Here is a 22,721-nt window from a genome sequence, read left to right on the forward strand (position 1 = left end):
TTTACTGTTACAAAGTATATGAAATAAAATTTTGCGTTTAAGTGTCCTTGTTTCTAAGAGATTGGTCTTAAGACTGTTGCTTATTTTTCACTCAATGTTTGAAGGACTATGTCAATTTTATTTTGTAATGGGACTGTGACCATATTAAGCTGCACCATCTTTCAAAGCTTTAGACAGTACTGGAATTGGTGTTCTGTTATAAAATAATAATCCTACTCAACATATTTGTTTTGCACATTAAAGTATTAGTTCAACCAAAAAAAAACAAAAAAAAAAAACAATTCTGTCATTGTTTACTCTCCTTCATTTTGATCCAAACCTGTATGACTTGCTTTTGTGGAACAAACTGAATGATGACTATGGCTGTCAATCCCAGCATTCTGCTTAACATCTCCTTTTGTGTTGCATGAAAGAAAGTCATATGGGTTTGGAACAAAATGAGAGTAAGTAAATGATGACAGAATTGTTTTTTATTTTTGAGGGAACTATGCTTTCAAAACTGGTCTGCAGTTACTTTTTCATAGATTAGTGAATTTATATGCATAAATCCATCAATAATACATACCATCATTGGATTTTTTTGTCTTGTTTCTTGTGTGACTTAAAGACAAGTGAAGATCAACAATTTTGAACCTTGACAAATGAACTTTGTATGAAAAAAAAAAAGTGGTATAATCATATGTAAATGGAACACACAGATGCTCTTTCTTGGGTATTTCATATCAAGCATCATGCATTTCGCTCATATCAAATATTGTAAGGAATAAATTACTGTATGAGCATTTTCTCACACTGTTTAGAAGGGCTTTTATCATGGGAGACTGAATGGACATATTACTTTTGTAAGATTACAAAATGATCATGTGTTGAAGCAATGATGTTTGTCAGTGTATTGACTCCCCAATTATTTGTATTGTTCATGACCAATTATGTGCAATAAATTCAACATATCGGTGGTGTACTGATCTTAATGAGTTTAAAATATTATTATAATTTTTTTTTTTTTTTTTACCTTGGCAAATAGACTTTATCTCATGTAAATATGTGTGCACTAATTAAATTTTAAAAAATGGTTGCCTTTTTTTTTTTTTTTTTGGAAACAATTGAGCCATAACTAGGTCACCAGACTGTTAGTCACTTATACAATAAGTGTTTAAAATAAATTAATGCATTTGTGAAAATTCTGTGGAAGTTAATGTAAATGGCTAAATTTAAAAATGCATAGATTTACCTAAAGAATTACTTTTAGAAGAATGTTCCCACAGTGACGTGTTCTCAATTACAACATCTGGTGGTAGACAGGTAGTTAACTTGTAGCCTCACATGCACTCTGTATTGCTATTATACTCACTTTTATTAAATCACTTTTTCTTGGAAATCCTTAAAAATAATATGTTTAAAAAAAAATAATAATAATAATAATAATAATATATATATATATATATATATATATATATATATATATATATATATATATATATATATACACTACTGTTCAAAAGTTTGTGATCACTAAGACATTTTTGTTTTTGGGCAAAAATGATGCTTCACCAAGAATGTATTAAATTAATCAAAAATACTGCCAAAACCTTAGTAATGTTGCAAATTATTATAGTTTGAAATAACTGTTTTACATTTGTATTTATTTTAAAATGTATTTTTTACCCGGCAATGCCTCATTTTCAGCAGTATAAAAATAAATTTTCCCTTAATCCTTAAGAAATTATTCTAATGTGCTAATTTGGTACTTTTGTAATTTGGCAAGAAACTGTTCTTGTTATTAAAACAGTTGAAAATGGTTGTGCTATTTAATGAAGTATGGACTTCACAGTACATTGTGTTTTTCAAGTTTCTGAAGTGTTGAGTACACTTGCATTTCTTGCAAGTTACTTTACACAAACCGAGTCATATTTTGGTTTTGTACTGTCTTAAAATAATAAAATAAACTTAATCTAACCAGCACAGAGAGTGAAGCTGACAAGAGGACAAGTACGTCAAATCTTCTTGTTCGAGATAAAGACCCTTCACAGGTCCTAAACTGGCAACTTCATTGAACAGTACATGACAAACACCAGTTTCACCTGCAACTTTGAAGAGAAGACTCTAGGACACTGGTCTTTTAAGCAGAAAAATCCACATTTGACACTTGCCCAAAAAATTAGTATTATGAATGGATGTGTCTAAGTTGGGGTATTAAGCTGTTGTTTGAAAAGTTTGATTGTAATTGGTTTATAATACCCATCTCACAGATCTTACAATGTAATTACATCTTTGGGAAGTGCTGCAGAAATCACAAGATTAAATTTCATCTAAATATCTTAAAAATACAACATCATGATAACATGAGAAGTTAGCATGTTGTTTCCAAGAGTTTCGGTACCCTGGGATAGACCACATTATGGCGGCTTACAGACAAGCACCATCTCCTATCAGACATATTACATCGGCTCCAACGTGTTTACCTTCTGTTATGGTGTGACTGGAAGAGCGTTGCGTCAGCGGCATTGGAGGCACAGGTTCAGATCCCGTATTGAAACCAGGAAGTAATCACATTTACATAATCAGTGACGAACATGATCCGGAGTTTGCATTTTCCCCTCTAACATTACATTTTTACTCCACTTTTGGTTAGGTATTTTTTTCATTATTATTATAATCAAAATTATTTAGTTAGTAGTTTTGCAACTTTTTTCAATGAAAAGTATTTGTCTTTTTCGTTATTCAGCTGTGAAGAAAGAGTACATGCAATTCATGTTTTTATTGTCTATTTTTCAATAAAAAGTCATTATTCAACAGAAGTACTGTAGTGACAAGAAAATGCAGTTTTCCATGGCAATATTTAAAGCAGTTAAGACTTTTTTCCCAGTTTGAAGGTTTTGCCATCTGATCGCATCCTTATCTGTTACATAACTAATGTAGTTGTGCCCCTGATATGAGCCAATGAATATTTGGATGCAGGGTCACAAATCAACCAGGTATCAGGTCAAACATTCTCAAAATGTGATACTGAAAATGTGGGGGTAAAATGCCCCTAAAGTAGATTTCTCAAAAAACAAAACTATATTCTATCTATAGTTGTAGTTTAGTGGCTGTTCACTGTCTCAGAAGTGTGTCATTGAATATGGAGTTAATATGAAGTGTTTTATTTTTGTTTTACTAAATCTATTGTGATGGAAGACAGTATAGTGCTGTAACAATGCAACTCGTCAGTTATTTTAAAAGTGTTATAGCAGAGTGTTTATTGTGTTATAATATTTTATGGATAATTTACATCCACTTTTTATTATTTTTTATTGTTTTTCTTGTAATATAATTGTATTTGATAATCATGTAATTAAATAATTAATAGCTTGAAATCTATTTCTATTTAATTAATTCAACTGAAATATTTGCCAAAAAACAAAAAAAAAAAAAAAAAAAAAACACTTGCATTATATGTTTTCATATAGATATAAAAAATATGTTCTTCGTAAAGGCAAAAAGTAAAAGGCCTCACTGAACTGCCCATAACCTGCCATTATTCATCCGGTCGTGAGTGTTTTAACTCTTGATAATTTGTCATTTGTTTTACGTTTCCTCATATAAAACTGCACAGGACACTGCACAGCACAAGCCTAAATAGACAAACCCCATGAGAGGAAATATTTGGATTTGACCTTTATTGAATTATGTATTCCTTTATCATCCCCTTACCTTTCTGGTACTGCAGCCAGAGCTGCTGTTGGCTCTTCTTGCTGGGGAAATAGATGTTGCAGGTGAGTTCAGAGCCGTACAGTGCCTCAGAGATGTAATGACTGCCGTACTGTTGAATAAATGCTAGCAGCTCATCCCGTGTGCTGTCTGCCGTCAGGGATTTCAGGACCTTTGCGAAATCTGACAAAAGCACCACCACACACATAAACAGTAAATGTCTTCTGTTTACAAAAATAAATAAATACTGTAATACTATAACATTATTTTTATTATTTAAATCATCATAAATTATGGATTACAGATATGAATGCTTCACAACATAAAACTATAACATAATATAATTTGTTTCGCATTACATTAATGAGAATACGATTTCTTCACAATACAGTAATGCAAAATTGGGGGGAATTACCATGATGTCACAATGCAAACAATCTTAATGTTCCTAAAAATAGCCTTAATTTTTAAAAACAAAAACAAATCCACCTGCCTAATATTGTGTAGGTCCCCCTCAACCTGCATCTCAGAATAGCATTCTGAGATGATATTCTTCTCAGCACAATTGTACAGAGCGGTTATCTGAGTTACCGTAGACTTTGTCAGTTCAAACCAGTCTGGCCATTCTCTGTTGACCTCTCTCATCAACAAGACATTTCCATCCACAGAACTGCTGCTCACAGGATGTTTTTTTTGTTTGTTTTTGGCACCATTCTGAGTAAATTCTAGAGACTGTTTTGTGTGAAAATCCCAGGAGATCAGCAGTTGCAGAAATACTCAAACCAGCCCATCTAGACCGGTAGTGTATAATTTTTAAATTGATGACTTGGACCAAATAATAAAGAAATGCAGCCAATAAGTGCCCAACATAGATGAGAACTCCTTCAATACTGTTTAAAAAGCATCCCAGGGTGATACCTCCAGAAGTTGGTTGAGAAAATGTCAAGAGCACATGTCTGCAAATTCTAGGCAAAGGGTGACTACTTTGAAGATGCTAAAATATAACACAGTTTTGATTTATTTTGGATTTTGTTTAGTCACAACATAATTCCCATAGTTCCATTTATGTTATTCCATAGTTTTGATGACTTTACTATTATTCTAAAATGTGAGAAAAAAAAAAAAAAAATATATATATATATATAGTATATATATAATAAAGTATGAGTAAGTGTTTCAAAACGTTTGATCGGTAGTGTGTAAATATATATATATATTCTTTCTTTAGATTTTGGGATGAAATATGACCAAGACATGTTCTTGACAGATTTCTTGAGATAAACACATTTAGGGTTGTCAAATATTACTTGATGAATAACACCTTCTAAGAGGGATAGTGAACATGATGATCACTTTATTACACCTAAATTCACAGCAGTCTGCCAGTCTGCCAGGACCTTATTCATAGTAGCACCATCTTTATTTTTTGATGGGAATGAGAAGGAGGCCGCGAGGGATAGAGTCAACGTTCCGCTAATGAAACATTGGAACAAACATCTTTCCAAATGAAAGGGGCTGGGGTTTACCCCTGTCTCTTTGGCCTGTTGATGACTTCACTAACTATTGTTTTAAATAAAAGTTTCGTATTCTTATCCATGTGAATTAATTCAGGTTGTTATACTTATGAATGTTACAGATAATTTGTGTATTTGACCTCTGAGGTGTGACTGAGGGTCTGACCAATGTCACGAATGCAGAAACAGTGCTTATTTAGCCCGGCTCCCAGAGAACAAATATACAAATATATGTGAGTTGTAATTAATTCATTAATCATTAATCAAAGTAAGAGTTTTATTGTGTTTAAGTACCACATGTATTTACTGACACAAATACATGCTAAGCAATCATAATATAGCAGTATATTTCTGCCCAGTAGCAGTTTTAACCACCACGCAACTGCGTGGGGCCCTGGACATCGGAGGGGCCCCCTCCCCAATAGGAAAGCTCCGCAAAACCGCTTGAGGGGTGACATGATGTTCTGGGTACATGCGTGAATACACTGTTGTCAGCGCTCTCAGAACAGTTCATGTTAGAAGCCGCTGGGTTCGGGTCACTTTATCAAGTAGGACTTTGGGTTCAGGTTTGTAATTTATGAAAAAATATATAGGCCTTCCAAACTTCTTTCGCCCACGTGCTCTCACTAACAAATATGCGCGAACGGATGAGTAAGGGGCCGCTCACACCGAACGTGTATTTGCGTGCGTCTGCTCTGTTTTTTCATTGTTTCAAAGCAACTGAAGAGCACTCTCAATTCATTAGTGACCACTGACCCTTATCTGATGACCAACTGAGACTTATTGGTTCCGAATAATCAGTGTTATGTCTTTAAATAACAGCTTTTGCATAGAGCAACAATTCACCAAGTTTGTATTGTTTCCACACATACAGTGCATCCGGAAAGTATTCACAGCGCTTCACTTTCCACATTTTGTTATGTTACAGTCTTATTCCAAAATGGATTAAATTCATTATTTTCCTCAAAATTCTACAAACAATACCCCATAATGACAACGTGAAAGAAGTTTGTTTGAAATCTTTGCAAATTTATTAAAAATAAAAAATGAAAAAAAATCACATGTACATAAGTATTCACAGCCTTTGCTCAATACTTTATTGAAGCACCTTTGGCACAAATTACAGCCTCAAGTCTTTTTGAGTATGATGCTACAAGCTTGGCACACCTATTTTTGGGCAGTTTCTCCCATTCTTCTTTGCAGGACCTCTCAAGCTCCATCAGGTTGGATGGGGAGCGTCGGTGCACAGCCATTTTCAGATCTCTCCAGAGATGTTCAATCAGGTTCAAGTCTGGGCTCTGGCTGGGCCACTCAAGGACATTCACAGAGTTGTCCCGTAGCCACTCCTTTGTTGTCTTGGCTGTGTGCTTAGGGTCATTGTCCTGTTGGAAGATGAAACTTCACCCCAGTCTGAGGTCCAGAGCGCTCTGGAGCAGGTTTTCATCAAGGATGTCTCTGTACATTGCTGCATTCATTTTTCCCTCGATCCTGACTAGTCTCCTAGTTCCTGCCGCTGAAAAACATCCCCACAGCATGATGCTTCCACCACCATGCTTCACTGTAGGAATGGTATTGGCCAGGTGATGAGTGGTGCCTGGTTTCCTCCAGACATGACGCTTGCCATTCAGGCCAAAGAGTTCAATCTTTGTTTCTCATGGTCTGAGAGTCCTTCAGGTGCCTTTTGGCAAACTCCAGGCAGGCTGTCATGTGCCTTTTACTGAGGAGTGGCTTTCGTCTGGCCACTCTACCATACAGGCCTGATTGGTGGAGTGCTGCAGAGATGGTTGTTCTTCTGGAAGGTTCTCCTCTCTCCACAGAGAAACGCTGGAGCTCTGTCAGAGTGACCATCGGGTTCTTGGTCACCTCCCTGACTATGGCCCTTCTCCCCCGATCGCTCAGTTTGGCCGGGCGGCCAGCTCTAGGAAGAGTTCTGGTGGTTTCAAACTTCTTCCATTTATGGATGATGGAGGCCACTATGCTCATTGGGACCTTCAATGCTGCAGAAATTTTTCTGTACCCTTCCCCAGATCTGTGCCTCGATACAATCCTGTCTCGGAGGTCTACAGACAATTCCTTGGACTTCATGGCTTGGTTTGTGTTCTGACATGCACTGTTAACTGTGGGACCTTATATAGACAGGTGTGTGCCTTTCCAAATCATGTCCAATCAACTGAATTTACCACAGGTGGACTCCAATCAAGTTGTAGAAACATCTCAAGGATGATCAGTGGAAACAGGATGCACCTGAGCTCAATTTTGAGTGTCATGGCAAAGGCTGTGAATACTTATGTTCGTGATTTTTTTTTGTTTTTTATTTTTGTGTGGCGCAGTGGTTAGAGATCTGGGCTTCAGTTAAAAAGACTGGGTGAACCCTGGTTTGATACCCACTTCAGCTGGTGTAAACATTGTGACTCTGTTGTGCCAGAGCTCTTTGCATTGTTTAGGGAATGGCTTTAGGGTTTGGACCCAATCATTGCTGCTTGCAGCTATATTTTAATTTATATTTCTAAGCTGGAAACCATAGACATACTTCTTATGTATATTTGTATATATGTATACACTTATATTAGCTATGCAAAGCTTACCAGTATATAACATATTATGTATGCATTTCATTAAAAGTATTTATAAAGTATTACCCATTTTACTAGTAATAAAAATGACATTAATCAAACCTATTTATTTAATTTCATTTAAATTAATAAAAAGAACATTAATGAAACCTATTAATTTAAACAGTTACAGTTTTTGTCTTTATTATTATCTTTTACACATCAGAAACCGGGTACGTGGGGGAGTGTTTGAAAAAATTCACATTATGCCCACCTCTTCAGTCACTACTACACCATTGACTGTTTTCCCTTTCACAAATTTCAGTAAACAAAAAACAAAGAAAATGGCATTATCTAGGTGCTTTAAACATCTTTGTACAGTGCATGCCATTGAAGAGACTGTAAGTTCATACCTCACAGCCTCATTTTCATTAATGTAAAAAAACTAAATATGACACTACTGAAAGGTCTATTGTTTGATATTAAAATGGCTCATACAAAATAAACGAAAAAAGGATTTTTGCTATTAAAAACATATGTGTGGAACATAAACACATGAAGAGGGAGTATTTATGGATTTGTTAAGGAGTAGTTCACCCCAAAATTATGATAAATATGACCCGCATGTTAATGTCAGAACATGCGTTTTTCGTGTGGACATAGCATCAGCCACTGTGAAAGAACTCCTCTCACAGCAGTCATGAAAGCGCAACAGGGTCAAGATTTTCTCAAAATCGTACGCCTTCAGAAAACGCACAAACAACAAGGACTACTTGATGATAATTTTGGGTCCTTTTTAAAACCCTTTGACATGTGACTTTTTTTCTGTGCTGTCTAATCGCCCAGCGTGAGTTCTTTATTGTTTTAATTACAGAATTTAATTAAATAAAAACTTGCCTTACATTTCACAGCAGATGCACTGGAGAACAGACTATATATTATAAAATATATAATGTGATTTGTAGATGTTTATAATGACTGCTTATGAACGTGATTGCCGGGTTTGCGTGTTTAAATTCCAATGCAGCATTGGATTCTGAGTTCGTCAAGCATAGATGGTTTTAAAAACCTAGCCCTTCCACCTTTTTTTCACCAGAAGTGGTGAGAATGAGTGACGGACAGAAAGGGAGAAGGCTCAAGTGGACTAACTTGTTTATACATTTTTTGTTTGACGTCAGAAAACAGCGTTGCTTCACTGCATCAAAACAGTCAGCTCCGTCGATAGCAGTTTTAAACTTTTATTTTGTGATTATATTAATGTTTGTAACATAAAAAAAGAAAAAAAAGAAATTGTGATGTTGAAAAGACTATTTGAGCAGCTGATTCATTATGAAAACCGCTTCAGTCCCCCTTTGCTGGTACACGAGCAAACAAAAATGCAGATCGCACTGGTTTGATTGTATGCCACTAAGCCCAGCCTTGTGTAATCACACCGGCTTGATCGTATGTGCGAAAGGGTTAAGCTATTTCACTATAAACTGCCATTGTATTCGGGATTTAATTAAAATGTATAATTTTTTGTTCCGCATAAAAAATATAGAGGTTTAAAACGATTACAGTATATACTGTATGATTATAATGTATATGATGTCCCAGCCTAGGCTGTGCCTGTATGTATATGTGTGTGTGTGCTTGCAAGTGTGTGGTTGTTTCAGATAGCGTTTTAGCTGTGTGGCGTAGCTGACACACCTGACGTCTGTTGGGTTGAGAACTTAAATACCCCTGGAGATGTTCAAGAGTCATTGTTGTAGGCGGCTGCATACTGACAGGGCATGGAGCTGCATTGTGAAACCGATCTGAGAGCTCTGGTCTAGCGCCCAGTTTTGCTTTTTTTTTCTTTAGTTTCTAATTCGTTCGTACACATTTGGACATATGCACAACATCTGCCTCATGCACTTGCAAACACGACTGACTAATATGTATACTGCATTACATTACATTTCATGGTTTATTTACTTACGTTAATATATTATTATTATTATTATTATTATTTAGCAATTTTGCACATTTGGTCTCCTTTTTTTACAGCCTTAGAGTGGGGTTATAACAATCAGGTAATTATGACATAATTTTCCACTTTTGGTAGACTACTCCTTTAATTTGTCTGTTTCTGCTGGTGTTTTACCTTTGGACAGTGTGATGGCGCTGAGTTTCACCTTATACAGGTTACTCTGCACTCTCCACTGTTGCATCATGGGATATCCTGTGGCTTCACTGAACTGGGCGTCCCCTGTAACATACAGTATAAACACATAATGTGATAAAATGCATCTCACTTCTGTAATATTCTCAAAAGCTGTGCTTCTTACACAGGGCAGTATACATTGTCGGCTAATAACTGTTCCCTGTCTGTCACTTACTCGACGTTGTGTCAATGTAGTGACACTAGGGGTTCGATCTTGAGAGCCCCAATCACCTTTGCTTAAAATAGAAAAGGCCAATGAGAACTGGCGAGTGGAATTTGCATGCCACTCTCCGCCCCGGACATACGGGTATAAAAAGGAGATGGCGTGCACCACTCATTCAGATTTTTTCTTCGGAGCTGAATGCATTCTTCGGAGCCCTCTGGACAGCCATGAAATCTGCCTCGAGTGCTTGGGGCCCCAGCATGCCAAGGCAGCTTTCGTGGAAGGGACATGTTCTCATTGCGAGAACATGTCCATCAGAACGTTGCGGTCACGGCTCACTTCCTTCTTTATGAAACAAAGAGCCACCACGGCTGCTCCCCAACCTGGTCCGTGGACCTCCCATCCCCCAGCATGCTCGTTCTATCTGGAAGAGCAATACAGGCGGTCTGCCTCAGGGCGGATTTAATGTATCATTCGCGGCTCACGACGAGGGTGAGCTTTCGGTCACAGCATTGGAGGGTGGGCTTCTGCTATCAGAAGTGGATGAATCTTCTGAGCTCCCGCCCATGGGCGGTAGAGCACAGGATGAGGCGGATGCTGAGATGGCAGCCGTGCTTGCCTGGGCGGCTGCGAACTGGAACTTTTCACCCTGCCCTGAGTGTTCATGGCCGTGCCCCGCCCTGGTGCCTTTCTTCCCGGATGTGCACGAGGAGCTAACAAAGTCATGGAAGGCACCTTTTTCTGACTGTACACGCTTCGTGGGCTCGTCCACCCTGACTACCTTCGATGGCGGAGATGCTAAGGGATATGTCGAGCTCCCCCAGGTAGAGCGCGCTGTAGCGGTGCATTTAGGCCGTAAGTTCTCTTCCTCATTAATGACGAAGGCTTACAAGGCCGTGGGTCAAGCTGCTCCCACCCTGCACGCCCTGCATGCCATGGCCATCCTGCAGGTCCAGCAGGCTAAGGCGCTGAAAGATCTGCACGAGGGTAGAACCGACCCAGGGCTGATGCAGGAACTGCGTACTGTGACCGACCTCGCCTTACGGGTGACGAAATTCACGGCGAGTGCCCTGGGCCGGACGATGTCCACTCTTGTGGTCCAAGAGCGACACCTGTGGCTCAACCTTGCGGAGATACGTGACACCGAGGAAGTCCGCTTTCTCGATGCACCCATCTCCCAAGGGGGGCCTTTTGGCGACACCGTCGAGGATTTCACCCATTAATTCTTGACGGTGAGAAAGCAGACCGAGGTAAGCAAAGCTTTTACAGCCCTTATTTTATCGTGCCCAAGAGAGGGGGAGGGTTGCACCCAATCTATGATCTGCATGCCTTGAAAAAAGCCTTACAGGATGTTAACGCAGAGGCGCATCCTGGTGTCAATACGACGTCAGGATTGGTTTGCGGCCATCGACCTGAAGGACGCATACATTTACGTATCTATCCATCCTTGACACAAACCCTTTCTTCGGTTTGCCTTCGAGGGATGAGCATACCAGTCCAAGGTCCTCCCCTTCGGACTGTCCCTGTCCCCTCGCATCTTTACCAAGGTCGCAGAGGCTGCCATGGCCCTGCTGAGGGAGAACGGCATACACAAAAGGCACCGTTAAAGGTAAAAAGCCGTCACTGGGGTGTTACCCTTGTTTTTGTCAATGTGCATATACACTGATGTGCCAAAATATTATGACCACTCACAGGTCAAGCGAATAACATTGATCATCTCCTGACAAGGCAACGTGTCAAGGTTTGAGTAGTTTAGATGGTAAGTGAACAATCAGTTCTTGTAATCAACATGTTGAATGCAGGAGAAATGGGCAGGAGTAAAGGCCTGAGCGACTTTGATAAGGGCCAAATTGTTATGTCCAGATGACTGGGTCAGAGCATCTCTGAAATGGCAAAGCTTATGGGGTGCTCCCGGTCAGCAGTGGTGAGTACCTACCGACAATGGTCAGAGGAAGAACAAACCAGCGACAGGTTGTTGGGTGACCAGGGCTCATCATTGCGCGAGGGCAACGAGGGCTAACCCGTCTGGTCCGAACCGAAAAAGGTCTAATGTGGCACAAGTCACAGAAAATTTTAATGATGGTTATGGGAGGAATGTGTCACAACACACAGTGCATCACACCCTGCTGCGTATGTGGCTGCGTAGCCGCAGACTGGTCAGAGTGCCCATGATGAACCCTGTCCACCATCGAAGGGCCTACAATGGGCATGCAAGTGTCGGAACTGGACTTTGGAGCAGTGGAAGAAGGTTGCCTGGTCCGATGATTCCCATTTTCTTTTACATCACGTGGACGGCCGTGTACATGTGCGCCGTTTACCTGGAGAAGTGATGGCACCAGGATGCACTATGGGACGACAACAAGCCGGTGGAGGGACTGTGATGCTCTGGGCAATGTTCTGCTGGGAAACCTTCAGGGGACTTGTAGAGTCCAAGCTTCAGTGGGTCAGCATTGTTTTGGCGGCAATCGGTGGACCAACAGCATATTAGGCAGGTGGTCATAATGTTTTGGCTCACCAGTGCATGTACCCTTAAAGGGTCATGAAAACCCAAAACAAATTTAGACATGTTCAGGTTGCACATTATTAGAAAAAAATATAGCACTCATTATGTTTATTGTTAGGGCGTAAGTGGTTATTGATTGAAATCACTCGTCAGAATGGACCACAGTTCATACCCGGACTGGCGCGAGCTTTAATATTCTGCACTACTGCTACTCGTGCTCCAAACATGCTGTTTATAAGGGGAGGCTGTTAGACAGAGCACTGATTACATCACTTATTCTCTGTATGCCTGACAAACATGACGTCTTGTTCAAAAACAGAAGACAAAGATGAAAACCAAAAACTCAAAGTCTCTTTTTTTGCATCCTTTAGCTTGTGCGAAAGATTCCAGGATTTATGCCTACATGGTTTATCAGCGTTACGTTGTCATAAAAAGGATGTTGAAATACTGGATAACTTTACACAGACAAGGTTAGTAAGCGATTTTATCAACTAGAGTCATATTAACACATATTATGCTTAATTATTGTCACTATACTTTTGAAAAACCGTGTATTTAATCTTTCGTGTATTGGACAGATTTGGACATGACAAAACACACAAAAATGCATGTCCCAAAAGTATTCAGAAGTATGTCAGTTTACATAAGTTAAATAGGTAGTCAAACCCAATTCATGTTTGACTATTTTCATTGTCTTACTCTCCTATTTATTACAACCCATCATACCTGATCAATTAGATACAACGTTCAGTCTGCTAGGCACCGCCTGTTTTTAGGAATCTCTATTTCATGTTAATTGCCATTTTATCACTTATTCCATTTCTGTAGTTATTCTATGGTTTCGGATTGCTGAAGCACTCTGAAACTGAAGAACATCCTCAACACGCTGTATCATCCAGCATAGTATTACTTCTTACTGACAGATATAGTCTTAAATCTGATCTGAATGTTGCCGCAGTAACTGGGAGAGATGTAATCTAACAATCTAACATAATCTAATAATCTAAATGCTAACAACTCTCCACTCTCACTCCTAGACAAGCTGTTATTGAATAAGCCACTTGTCATTTGAGTCCATATTTTCTAAAAAGAACTCGAGTGAAAACAAATAAAAGAAAGACATATGAGGGAGAAATTGATGGTTTCTGCTCTTGTGGGTTTTCTGTGAAATGTCTCGCAGTCACTGAGGCAAAGAAAGCCTTTCAGTTATTTGATTCTGCGATTACTGTCAGTTTATCATGTCCAGTTTTAAAGTGGATAGATCATAGAAAAAAAAAGAGGAGGAATGTTTGGGCTCTTTTGAAAAAAGTTTAATGTACAGTTTGTCAGTAAACCTTAATCGCATACATTCACTATACCATTCATGTTGTTTTGATGTGTTGTTCCTAGCCTGATCTCATGAAAATTACAGCACTGTGGTGAAAGTTTTGTGCAATGATTATACATGGTTCCTCACATGCAGCAGTTCCAAGGTAAAATGTCCACTGTGTGTTGCAAAACAGTAAGTTCAATTTACTCACAAACAGATGAGGGTTTTGAGGTTAATGCTTTGAGTTTTAAATCTACAAATCCTACCTCTGTACCCTAAATGTAAATCTAACCATTAGTGTCACAAAAAAACAAAAGTGACATGTAAAAAAATCAATTGCTGATGCAACCATGTCATTTTGTGGTGCTTCTATAGTATGACACTTTCGGCTCACGTGTTAACTATGGACTCGTCTGTGCTCTTCTGGTATCGTACCCGGTCCTATGCATCGCAAAATATAGCATTGTATGAGTAACAGGACAATAATAATAATAATAATAATCTTTTAATGAAAGACAATAAAAGTCATTGTTGTTGTAGTGCCACTAGTGTTCATTTCAACAGGAAACTTTCCCAATATATAAAATGAAGCACTTAAAAATATTTTGCAAAAATTACCCAGTGTATTATTTCTTTGAAATGCTTTAGTGTTCAGCCATTTGGTCTGTCCTGATGAACAACACTGTGAACTATGCAGAGCTTAGCCAATCATAAAAGGTAATTTACATACAGAAGTCTTACAGGTACAGTAGCAAAAACAACCTATTTACAGTATTTAGAAATAGGGCGGAAAATGGTCATGACAAATATATTTATAACCTTAATTATGAATTTTACCCTGAATTATAAAACCTTGACCAACAATATACAGTAAGTGAACAACAGAGGGCAAAATGCCACAAAAGTGTAGAATAGGGCCCTTTTAAAGGACTGACTCCTAAAACATGCATGTATGTTTTACCTGAAAGCAGTTGAAGATTTGGTAGAGGTTCTGACAGAACTCCTCGACACTGCTCCTCTACAGGCAAAGGAATCACCATCATCCCATCAGCCAGCTGCGTAAAATCCTTGATAAAGTTATTATCCCTGAAATAAAAACACAAATCCATGAGGATAAAAAGTGAGACCAGTATTAGACAGTTAATGTGTTTGCTGACAAACTGGCATCATTTATAAACTTTTTGATCCCACTCAAACTACATCAGGTAAATTGTCCCAATGGTCAGCTGCCATTTTTAAGTTCTTTAATGTTTTTTCAGCTAAATTTTAACATTGAAAGAGTTATGATACACAAAATAATTCACAATAAAAAAACATAAAAAAATAAAAAACTACAACGTTTTGGCTAACATAAATTGTACAACACTGTCTCAAGTCATAATAATAGTTTGAGATGGCGAAATCATAACAAATCCTTGTCCCACTTTTACACCCGAAGACTAAAAAAACAAACCAATGAATGATGTTATTATGATATTTTCTAAGTTTAACCCCAAACCTAAACCTAAACGTAACAATAAAAGGTAGCCCCTTATCTAAACCTTATATCTCGGTTATAACTAACCTTGGTTATCTGAAAGAAGGGAACAAGACACAGCATCAGAAGCCTACGTTATGAGAGCTTCTCACAGGAGTGCCAATCTCTGAAACCCTTTACAATCACGCCAATCTCACTGGCAGATTGCACTTGACATATCGCCCCTGATGGGTACGTTATTATGCGCATATAATAAAAATAATAATAATTTCTACATTCATATAGCGCTTTTCTAGGCACTAAAGGCATTTTACATATTAGCGATGGAATCTTCTTGGTTACTGTTGTAACCTCTGTTCCCTGATGGAGGGAATGAGACAATGTGTGTATGTAGTGACACCAGGGGTCAAACTTGGGAGCCCCAAACACCTCTGATATTTGAGAAATGGCCAATGAGAATTGGCGAGTGGAATTTGCATGCCACTCCCCTGGACATACATGTATATAAGGAGATGGCTTGCAAACACTCATTCAGGTTTGTGCTGAGGAGCCGAGACAGAGTCCTGGCCATTTCAGCGGGTAGTTCAGTGTTGTGGCTGGAGGGACACAAGGTCTTGTTCCCTCCATCAGGGAACAGAGGTTACAACAGTAACCAAGACGTTCCCTATCTGTCACTCACTTGACGTTGTGTCGATGTAGTTACACTAGGGGTCCCTATACAAAATGGCACAACCAGCTGAACTGTGTTTCAGGGATCGGCGGTGTAGGTGCAGGCAGGCTGTTGCATGCCTAATAAAGTGCACACAGCCCCATCGTAACCTTCCCAACACCCCACATAAGTCGCATAGTCCCTCGTACACAAAGAAGGGGACAAGACGTACTTACATTGGGAGTAGGCCGCACCAGCTGTTTTGACCTTCTCTCTCTTTTTTTGAAAAAACTAAAAATTCACTTAGCTGGGACCAACATACATATGCGCCGGGGAAGGTGTTCTTTTTCCCCCATGGAGAAAAGACACCATGGAGACCATATCCTGCCCGAAGGGGAGGTTAACATGTGGAGAATACATCACCTGGAAGGGAAGAGCTCTACAACACAGAGACTGGTGGCAGAGCAGAACTCTGCCCAAGGGAAGACATGGGTTTACCATCAGGGAAACCATACTGTGGAAAATACCTCATATGGGATTACCAACAGGGAACCACCACACATGGAGCACCTATCCCAAGTACAGGGGCTGACCTGACAGGGCATACTTCATGAAAACTGGGCCTGGCATTGAATTCCTCTGCCGAATTCACCTGCCACAGGGTGCTGGGGGAGGAAAGACATCCAGGGTTCGCCGGTCCCGGGAACTCATGTGGACAAAAAAAAGTGCATGTTATCCCCTCAGGGAGGGGAAAGGCGCTAAGTGCAAGTGGTACACCCAGCCAGCTGCCCTTACCTGTTTGTACCCGCTAACACACAGGATGAAACTGGCTCAACCCGGAGATTGTAAAATCTTGCGAAGTTATTGGGTGTCGCCCAGCCCACTGCTCTACAGATGTCTGTTAGAGAGGCGCCATTCATCAGGGCCCAGGAGGATGCCACACTCCGAGTGGAGTGTGCTCGTACTCCCAGAGGGGACGGTGCGCACAGGGTCTGGTATGCCAAAGTGATGGCATCCACAATACAGTGGGTAATCCTCTGTTTGGAGACAGTCTTCCCCTTCTGCTGTCCCCCAAAACAGACAAAGAGCTTCTCAGAGTGTCTAAAGCTCTCTGTGCATTCCAAGTAAACACGCAAAGCGCGAACTGGACACAGCAATGACAAGGCTGAGTCTGCCTTCTCCCAGGGCAGTGCTTGCAAGTTCACCACCTGAAGGGGTAGTGGGAACCTTGGGCACATAGCCTAGCCGGGATCTCAGGATCACGTGAGAGTATGCCGGACCGAACTCTAGGCACATATTGCTGACAGAGAACGCCTGAAGGTCCCCCACCCTCTTTATGGAAGTGAGTGCAGTCAGGAGTGCCATCTTCAATGAGAGGGCCTTTAGCTTGACTGACTCCAGGGGCTCAAACAGGGCTCTCTGTAGGCCCAGTAAGACCACAGAGATGTCCCACGAGGGAACGAGGCATGGCCTAGGAGGATTCAACCCCCTGGCTCCTCTAAGAAACCTGATGATCAGGTCATGCTTCCCCAAAGACTTACCGTCTACTGCATTGTGATGTGCCGCTATGGCGGCCACATACACTTTTAAGGTGGAGGGGAACAGCTGTCCCTCCAACCTCTCCTGCAGGAAGGAAAGAATACCAATTCATGAACAGACGCCACTTCAAGGCATACAGCTTCCTCATAAAGGGAGTTCTGGCCTGAGTGATAGTGTCTACCACTGCCGGTGGAAGCCCACTTAGGACTTCTATGTCCCATGCAGGGACCGGACATGGAGATTCCAGAGGTCTGGCGTGGGTGCCAAATCGTGCCCCGTCCCTGAGAAAGGAGGTCCTTCCTCAGGGGAATCTGCCAGGGAGGGGCTGTCGTGAGAAGTGTGAGCCCTGAGAACCAAGTCTGGGTGGGCCAGTACGGTGCCACCAACACGACTTGTTCTTCATCCTCCCTGACTTTGCACAAGGTCTGTGCAAGCTGGCTCACTGAGGGAAACGCATACTTGTGCAGGCCTCGGGGCCAGCTGTGTGCCAAAGCATCCATGCCGAGCAGGGATTTGGTCAGGGAGTACCATAGCGGTCAGTGGGAGGATTCCTGAGAAGCAAACAGGTCTACCTGCTCTTTGCCGAATCGACTCCAAATCAGCTGGACCACCTGGGGTGGAGTCTCCACTCTCCTCTGAGCATTACTCATCATGACAGCGCGTCCGCTGCGCGATTGAGTTCACCTGGGATATGAGTGACCCGCAACGAGTTCAGTTGCTGCTGACTCCAAAGGAGGATATGGCGGGTGAGTTGTGACGTGAGTGTGAACTGCCTTGGCGATTTACATATGCAACCCTCACCGTGTTGTCTGTCTGGACTTATATGTGCTTGCGCTGGACCAGCAGCCGAAACCTCCGCAGAGCCAGCAATACTGCCAGCAACTCGAGGCAACTGATATGCCAACGCAGTCGAGGTCCTGTCCAGGAGCCCAAAGCTGCGTACCCATTGCAAACAGTGCCCCAGCCTGACTTGGACGCATCTGTTGTGATAACATCACGCCTGGACACTTGTTCTAGGGGAATCCCTGCCCGTAGAAATGCAAGGTCTGTCCAAGGGCTGAACGTGCAGCGGCAGACAGGTGTGATAGTCACGTGATGCATACGCAGTGCCATGCCAGTCTCGGGATTCGAGTCTGAAGCCAGTGCTGAAGCGGTCTCATATGCATTAACCCGAGTGGCGTAACTTCTGCTGAGGATGCCATATGCCCCAGGAGCCTCTGAAATTATTTCAGTGGGACCGCCGTTCTTCCCCTGAATAACTTCAGGCCATTTAGCACTGACTGAGCGTGCTGAGTCCAACTCCAACCCGAGAAAAGAGATGCTCTGTAGCGGGGTGAGCTTGCTCTTTTCCCAGTTGACCTGAAGCCCCTACCGGCTGAGGCGTCTGAGCACCAGGTCCCTGTGCGCACACAATAAATCTCGAGAGTGAGCTAGAATCAGCCAGTCATCAAGGATGCAGACGTCCACTTCCCATAGCGGGGCAAGGGCTGCCTCTGCGACTTTCGTAAAGACACGAGGTGACAGGGACAGACCGAAGGGGAGAACCTTGTACTGATAGTATGCCATAATGCTGTGCTACTGATTCACATGCATGAAGGAGATGCCCATTATACAAAAGGGTAGTGAAAAAGCATTGATAACCTAACCTTAATACTGAAAAATAGGAAGGAAGAAGGAAAACAAACCATTTATGGTAATAGTATAACAATGACTCTTTTTGTACAAACATTGTACAAAAGCCCTGCTTCTTACACAGTGGGAAGGGAAGAAATATAAATATCATAGACTGGGAACGTAATACAGTGGCACTAGACAACTGGGTAGTGAACCAATGGAAATAACACCTCTTTGCAAGCATAGTGCAGAAGAGAGAAGAGGACATTGTCAGGACCAGTCTGGTAACATAAGCAATGACAATACCCATGCAGGTTAGTGAAACATTGATAAATCAACCCTTCTTCACCATTAAAATCTGGTTAGAGAGGGAGGAAAAATCCAAGTTATAGAACTTACCAAAGGTGTTAGAGGAAGCCCAGCCTGCAGCCAGAAAGATGTCCACTAGAACACGCCTTTTTTTCCATGCCCAGGAGTAGGCCATGCTCCTGGTGGAATGAGTCTTAACACCCATGGAACACTGTTCAGCTTCTGAATTTTAAGCGAGCTCAATGGCATCCACAACCCAGTGAGAAATTATTTTCTTGGAGATAGCCAAACCCTTTGAATTGACTGGTTCAGTTAATGTAATTGCATAAGCCCTACCAGGGCAGAGCATGTGCAGCCTTTTAGGCTCATTCAACTTAAAGGGAGGATGAGATAATGCTTGCAGGGTGACAACCTATGCCCTAAAAGGGGTGGCCAGCACTTTGGGCACATAACCCTCTCTGGGCTTGAGAGTGGCTTTTGACAAGCTCAGACCAAACTCTAAGCAAGAGTCATAAACCGACAAAGCCTCACGTTCCCTTACATGTTTGACTGAAGACAAAGTGAGTAGCAGCACAGTCTTCAAAGAGAGTATGCACAAGCTTACTGCCTATATTGGCTCAAATGGGGAACCTGTAAGTGCATTCAGTACTAGCACTAAGTCCCAGATCATAATGGAAGTGGGGCGAGTGTCTCAGCAGTCTCGCTCCACACAAAAACTTACAGACCAGAGGGTGTTTGCTGAAAAACAAACTATCCAAGGGGTCATGACCAGTTGCTTTGGAAGTGATGTACACTTCATTCATAGATGGAGTAAGTCTTGCATCCAAACACTCTTGCAAAAAGCAGAATATCATCTTCACAGGGCAACGTGCTTGGTCCTCACCACAGGAGGAACACCAGTCAGCAAAAACTCACCAATTTAAGTCATACAGATGCCTTGCCAAGGGGGTCCAGTCCTGTAATATAGTATTGAGCACTAGCTGCAACAACCCAAGTGTTTCAGACAAGCCCAGTTCAGGGGCCAAACAGTTTACACAAGGCTGTTGTGTAAACTTCATGGCAACCAGCCATACGGTTTTCCTGTCATCATGAACCTTGCACGGCACTTGGTGTAGCAAGTGGACAGGAGGGAATGCATATTTGCATTTCACTGGCCATTTGCATTTCACTGGCCATTTGTGAGCTAGTGTATCCAAGCCCAAACCTCTAAACTGTCTGAGGATGAAGTCTCTATTCCCCTTGAATGAATCCCTGACACAAGAGTAAATACGCTCCGCAGTTAATGTGGCCGGGGACGTGCATTGCACGTATTGGTAGGAGATGAGATTCACTCCAGAGGCGAATTTGGCATGTCAGATTTGGCACTCCCTGGTGATGTATTTGTGCCACAACTACGGTGTTGTCCGTGCGGATCAGATCTGTAAGCCTTTCACATCTGTCCAAAAATCTCTCAGGGCCAGAAGGACAGCAAGCAGTTTTAGGAGATTTATGTGCCACATAGTTTGCACATTTGTCTAGGTACCAAAGGCCAAATGATGTCACACAGGGCTCCCCAGCTCCCTGGTGTTGGATCCATCAGTCATGACAACTTTGCACCTGGCCACTTGGGCAAGCGCAATGCCCTTCTGATAGAATGCAGGTGTTCTCCGTATAGCTAACCCAGCTAAACAATGGTGTGGTAATAGGACATGTAAGGGACCATGTCGCCACATGTGATGAGGGATTCTCGAGGTGACCCAACATTGGAGAGGCGTAATTGTTAACAAGCCCAGGGGGTTAAGCCCAGAAGCGATTTATTTACAGGAGTTTTCAGTTGCATGTAAGTGTGTTTATTTCATTGTTTTACTTTGTTGTAATGTGGTATTCTTTGCTAGACTTGTGCTGTTTGTTTACTGGCTTGAACTCGCATTGCTTAAACGTGTGTTGGTGTGTGTGCTATATTGTTTTTACCTGTCCCAGGGTATCCACTACTAGATTTTGTCCAGTGTGTGTAAATCCATCATTGTTTTTGGTGTCTATAAACAGTGCTTCACTTGTTTTAGAGTATTATTTATTGCTAAAGTGTAGCATAATTTATTTGTGGTGTGCCGTAGTCGTGTTTGTTCCCGTGCTGTTCACCTCACGTGACCTATAGTTTCGGTTGCCCACGTGACTAGATTTATGCTAAGTAGCGTTAAGGTGTGTCCTGCTATTTTCACCATACAGCTTGTTAGCATCGTGTATATATTTGACGTGAATGCTGACGCAGAAGTGGCAGTGGAAGTGGTAACCCTCGTGTAAAGCCCTCCTCGTGTGAAGACCTACTTGTGTAAAGACCAGCGAGTCCACCGAGCAAGGACACCGACAAGGCGCCACTCACCATAACACTTAAGTATCATAATTTTATCTTTTTTCTTATTTTCCTTGTACATACTAACATGTCTACTTCATGAATAACATATGCCTTCAAGCACATACCTGTTATCTGTTACAGACCGTTTACACAATATAGATGCAAGACAAAACACAACCCACACAACCTATGCCCACTTTGCACTTCAGCACCTGCTCCGCTCTCTTTCTCAGTGGGATTCTGGAGCTGCCAGTCAGCTGTGAACACTTTTTTTTAAATAGAACACTATAGACCAGTCTCGCTCATCCCATTCATGGCAAAACACTTAAAAGGGCAGTTTTCAATCAAATCTCTGCCTATCTCTCACAGAACAAGCTGCTGGATGACAATCAGTCAGGCTTCAAAATTGGACACTCCACTGAGACTGCCCTGCTGTCTGTCTCTGAGTTGCTGAGATGGGTGAAAGCTGAATCCAGATTATCGGTCCTGATTCTACTGGACCTTTCTGCAGCCTTTGACACAATCAACCATCAGATCTTACTCTCCACCCTCTGTTCGCTGGGCATCACAGGAACTGTGCTTGACTGGTTTAATTCCTATCTCTCAGGTAGGTCCTTCAAGGTAGCCTGGAGAGGTGAGGTGTCCAAGCCACATCAGCTACTTACTGGGGTACCTCAGGGTTCAGTGCTTGGGCCACTTCTCTTCTCTATATACACAACATCACTGGGACCCATCATTCAGGCACATGGTTTCTATTACCATTGCTATGCTGATGACACACAACTCTACTTGTCTTTCCAGCCCAACAACACCACAGTGACTGCTCGAATCTCTGCCTGCCTGGCAGACATCTCAGCCTGGATGAAGGAACACCACCTGCAACTT

General features: G+C 41.6%; 1 protein-coding gene across 2 annotated transcripts in view; it reads right to left on the reverse strand.

The window, feature by feature from the left end:
* The window catches only part of LOC127425941 (astrotactin-2-like), an 829,264-nt gene that overhangs the window by 154,616 nt on the left and 651,927 nt on the right, over positions 1-22,721 (reverse strand). For both annotated transcript variants that reach the window (XM_051672308.1, XM_051672299.1), the window contains 3 exons: positions 14,878-15,002; positions 9,882-9,986; positions 3,694-3,873 (listed from right to left, as the gene is read on the reverse strand). In XM_051672308.1, coding sequence (XP_051528268.1) covers positions 3,694-3,873; positions 9,882-9,986; positions 14,878-15,002 — 410 coding nt within the window. The remainder of the gene's footprint in view (positions 1-3,693; positions 3,874-9,881; positions 9,987-14,877; positions 15,003-22,721) is intronic.

This window comes from Myxocyprinus asiaticus, chromosome 3 (genome assembly GCF_019703515.2).
Source record: "Myxocyprinus asiaticus isolate MX2 ecotype Aquarium Trade chromosome 3, UBuf_Myxa_2, whole genome shotgun sequence".
Lineage (NCBI taxonomy): Eukaryota > Metazoa > Chordata > Actinopteri > Cypriniformes > Catostomidae > Myxocyprinus > Myxocyprinus asiaticus.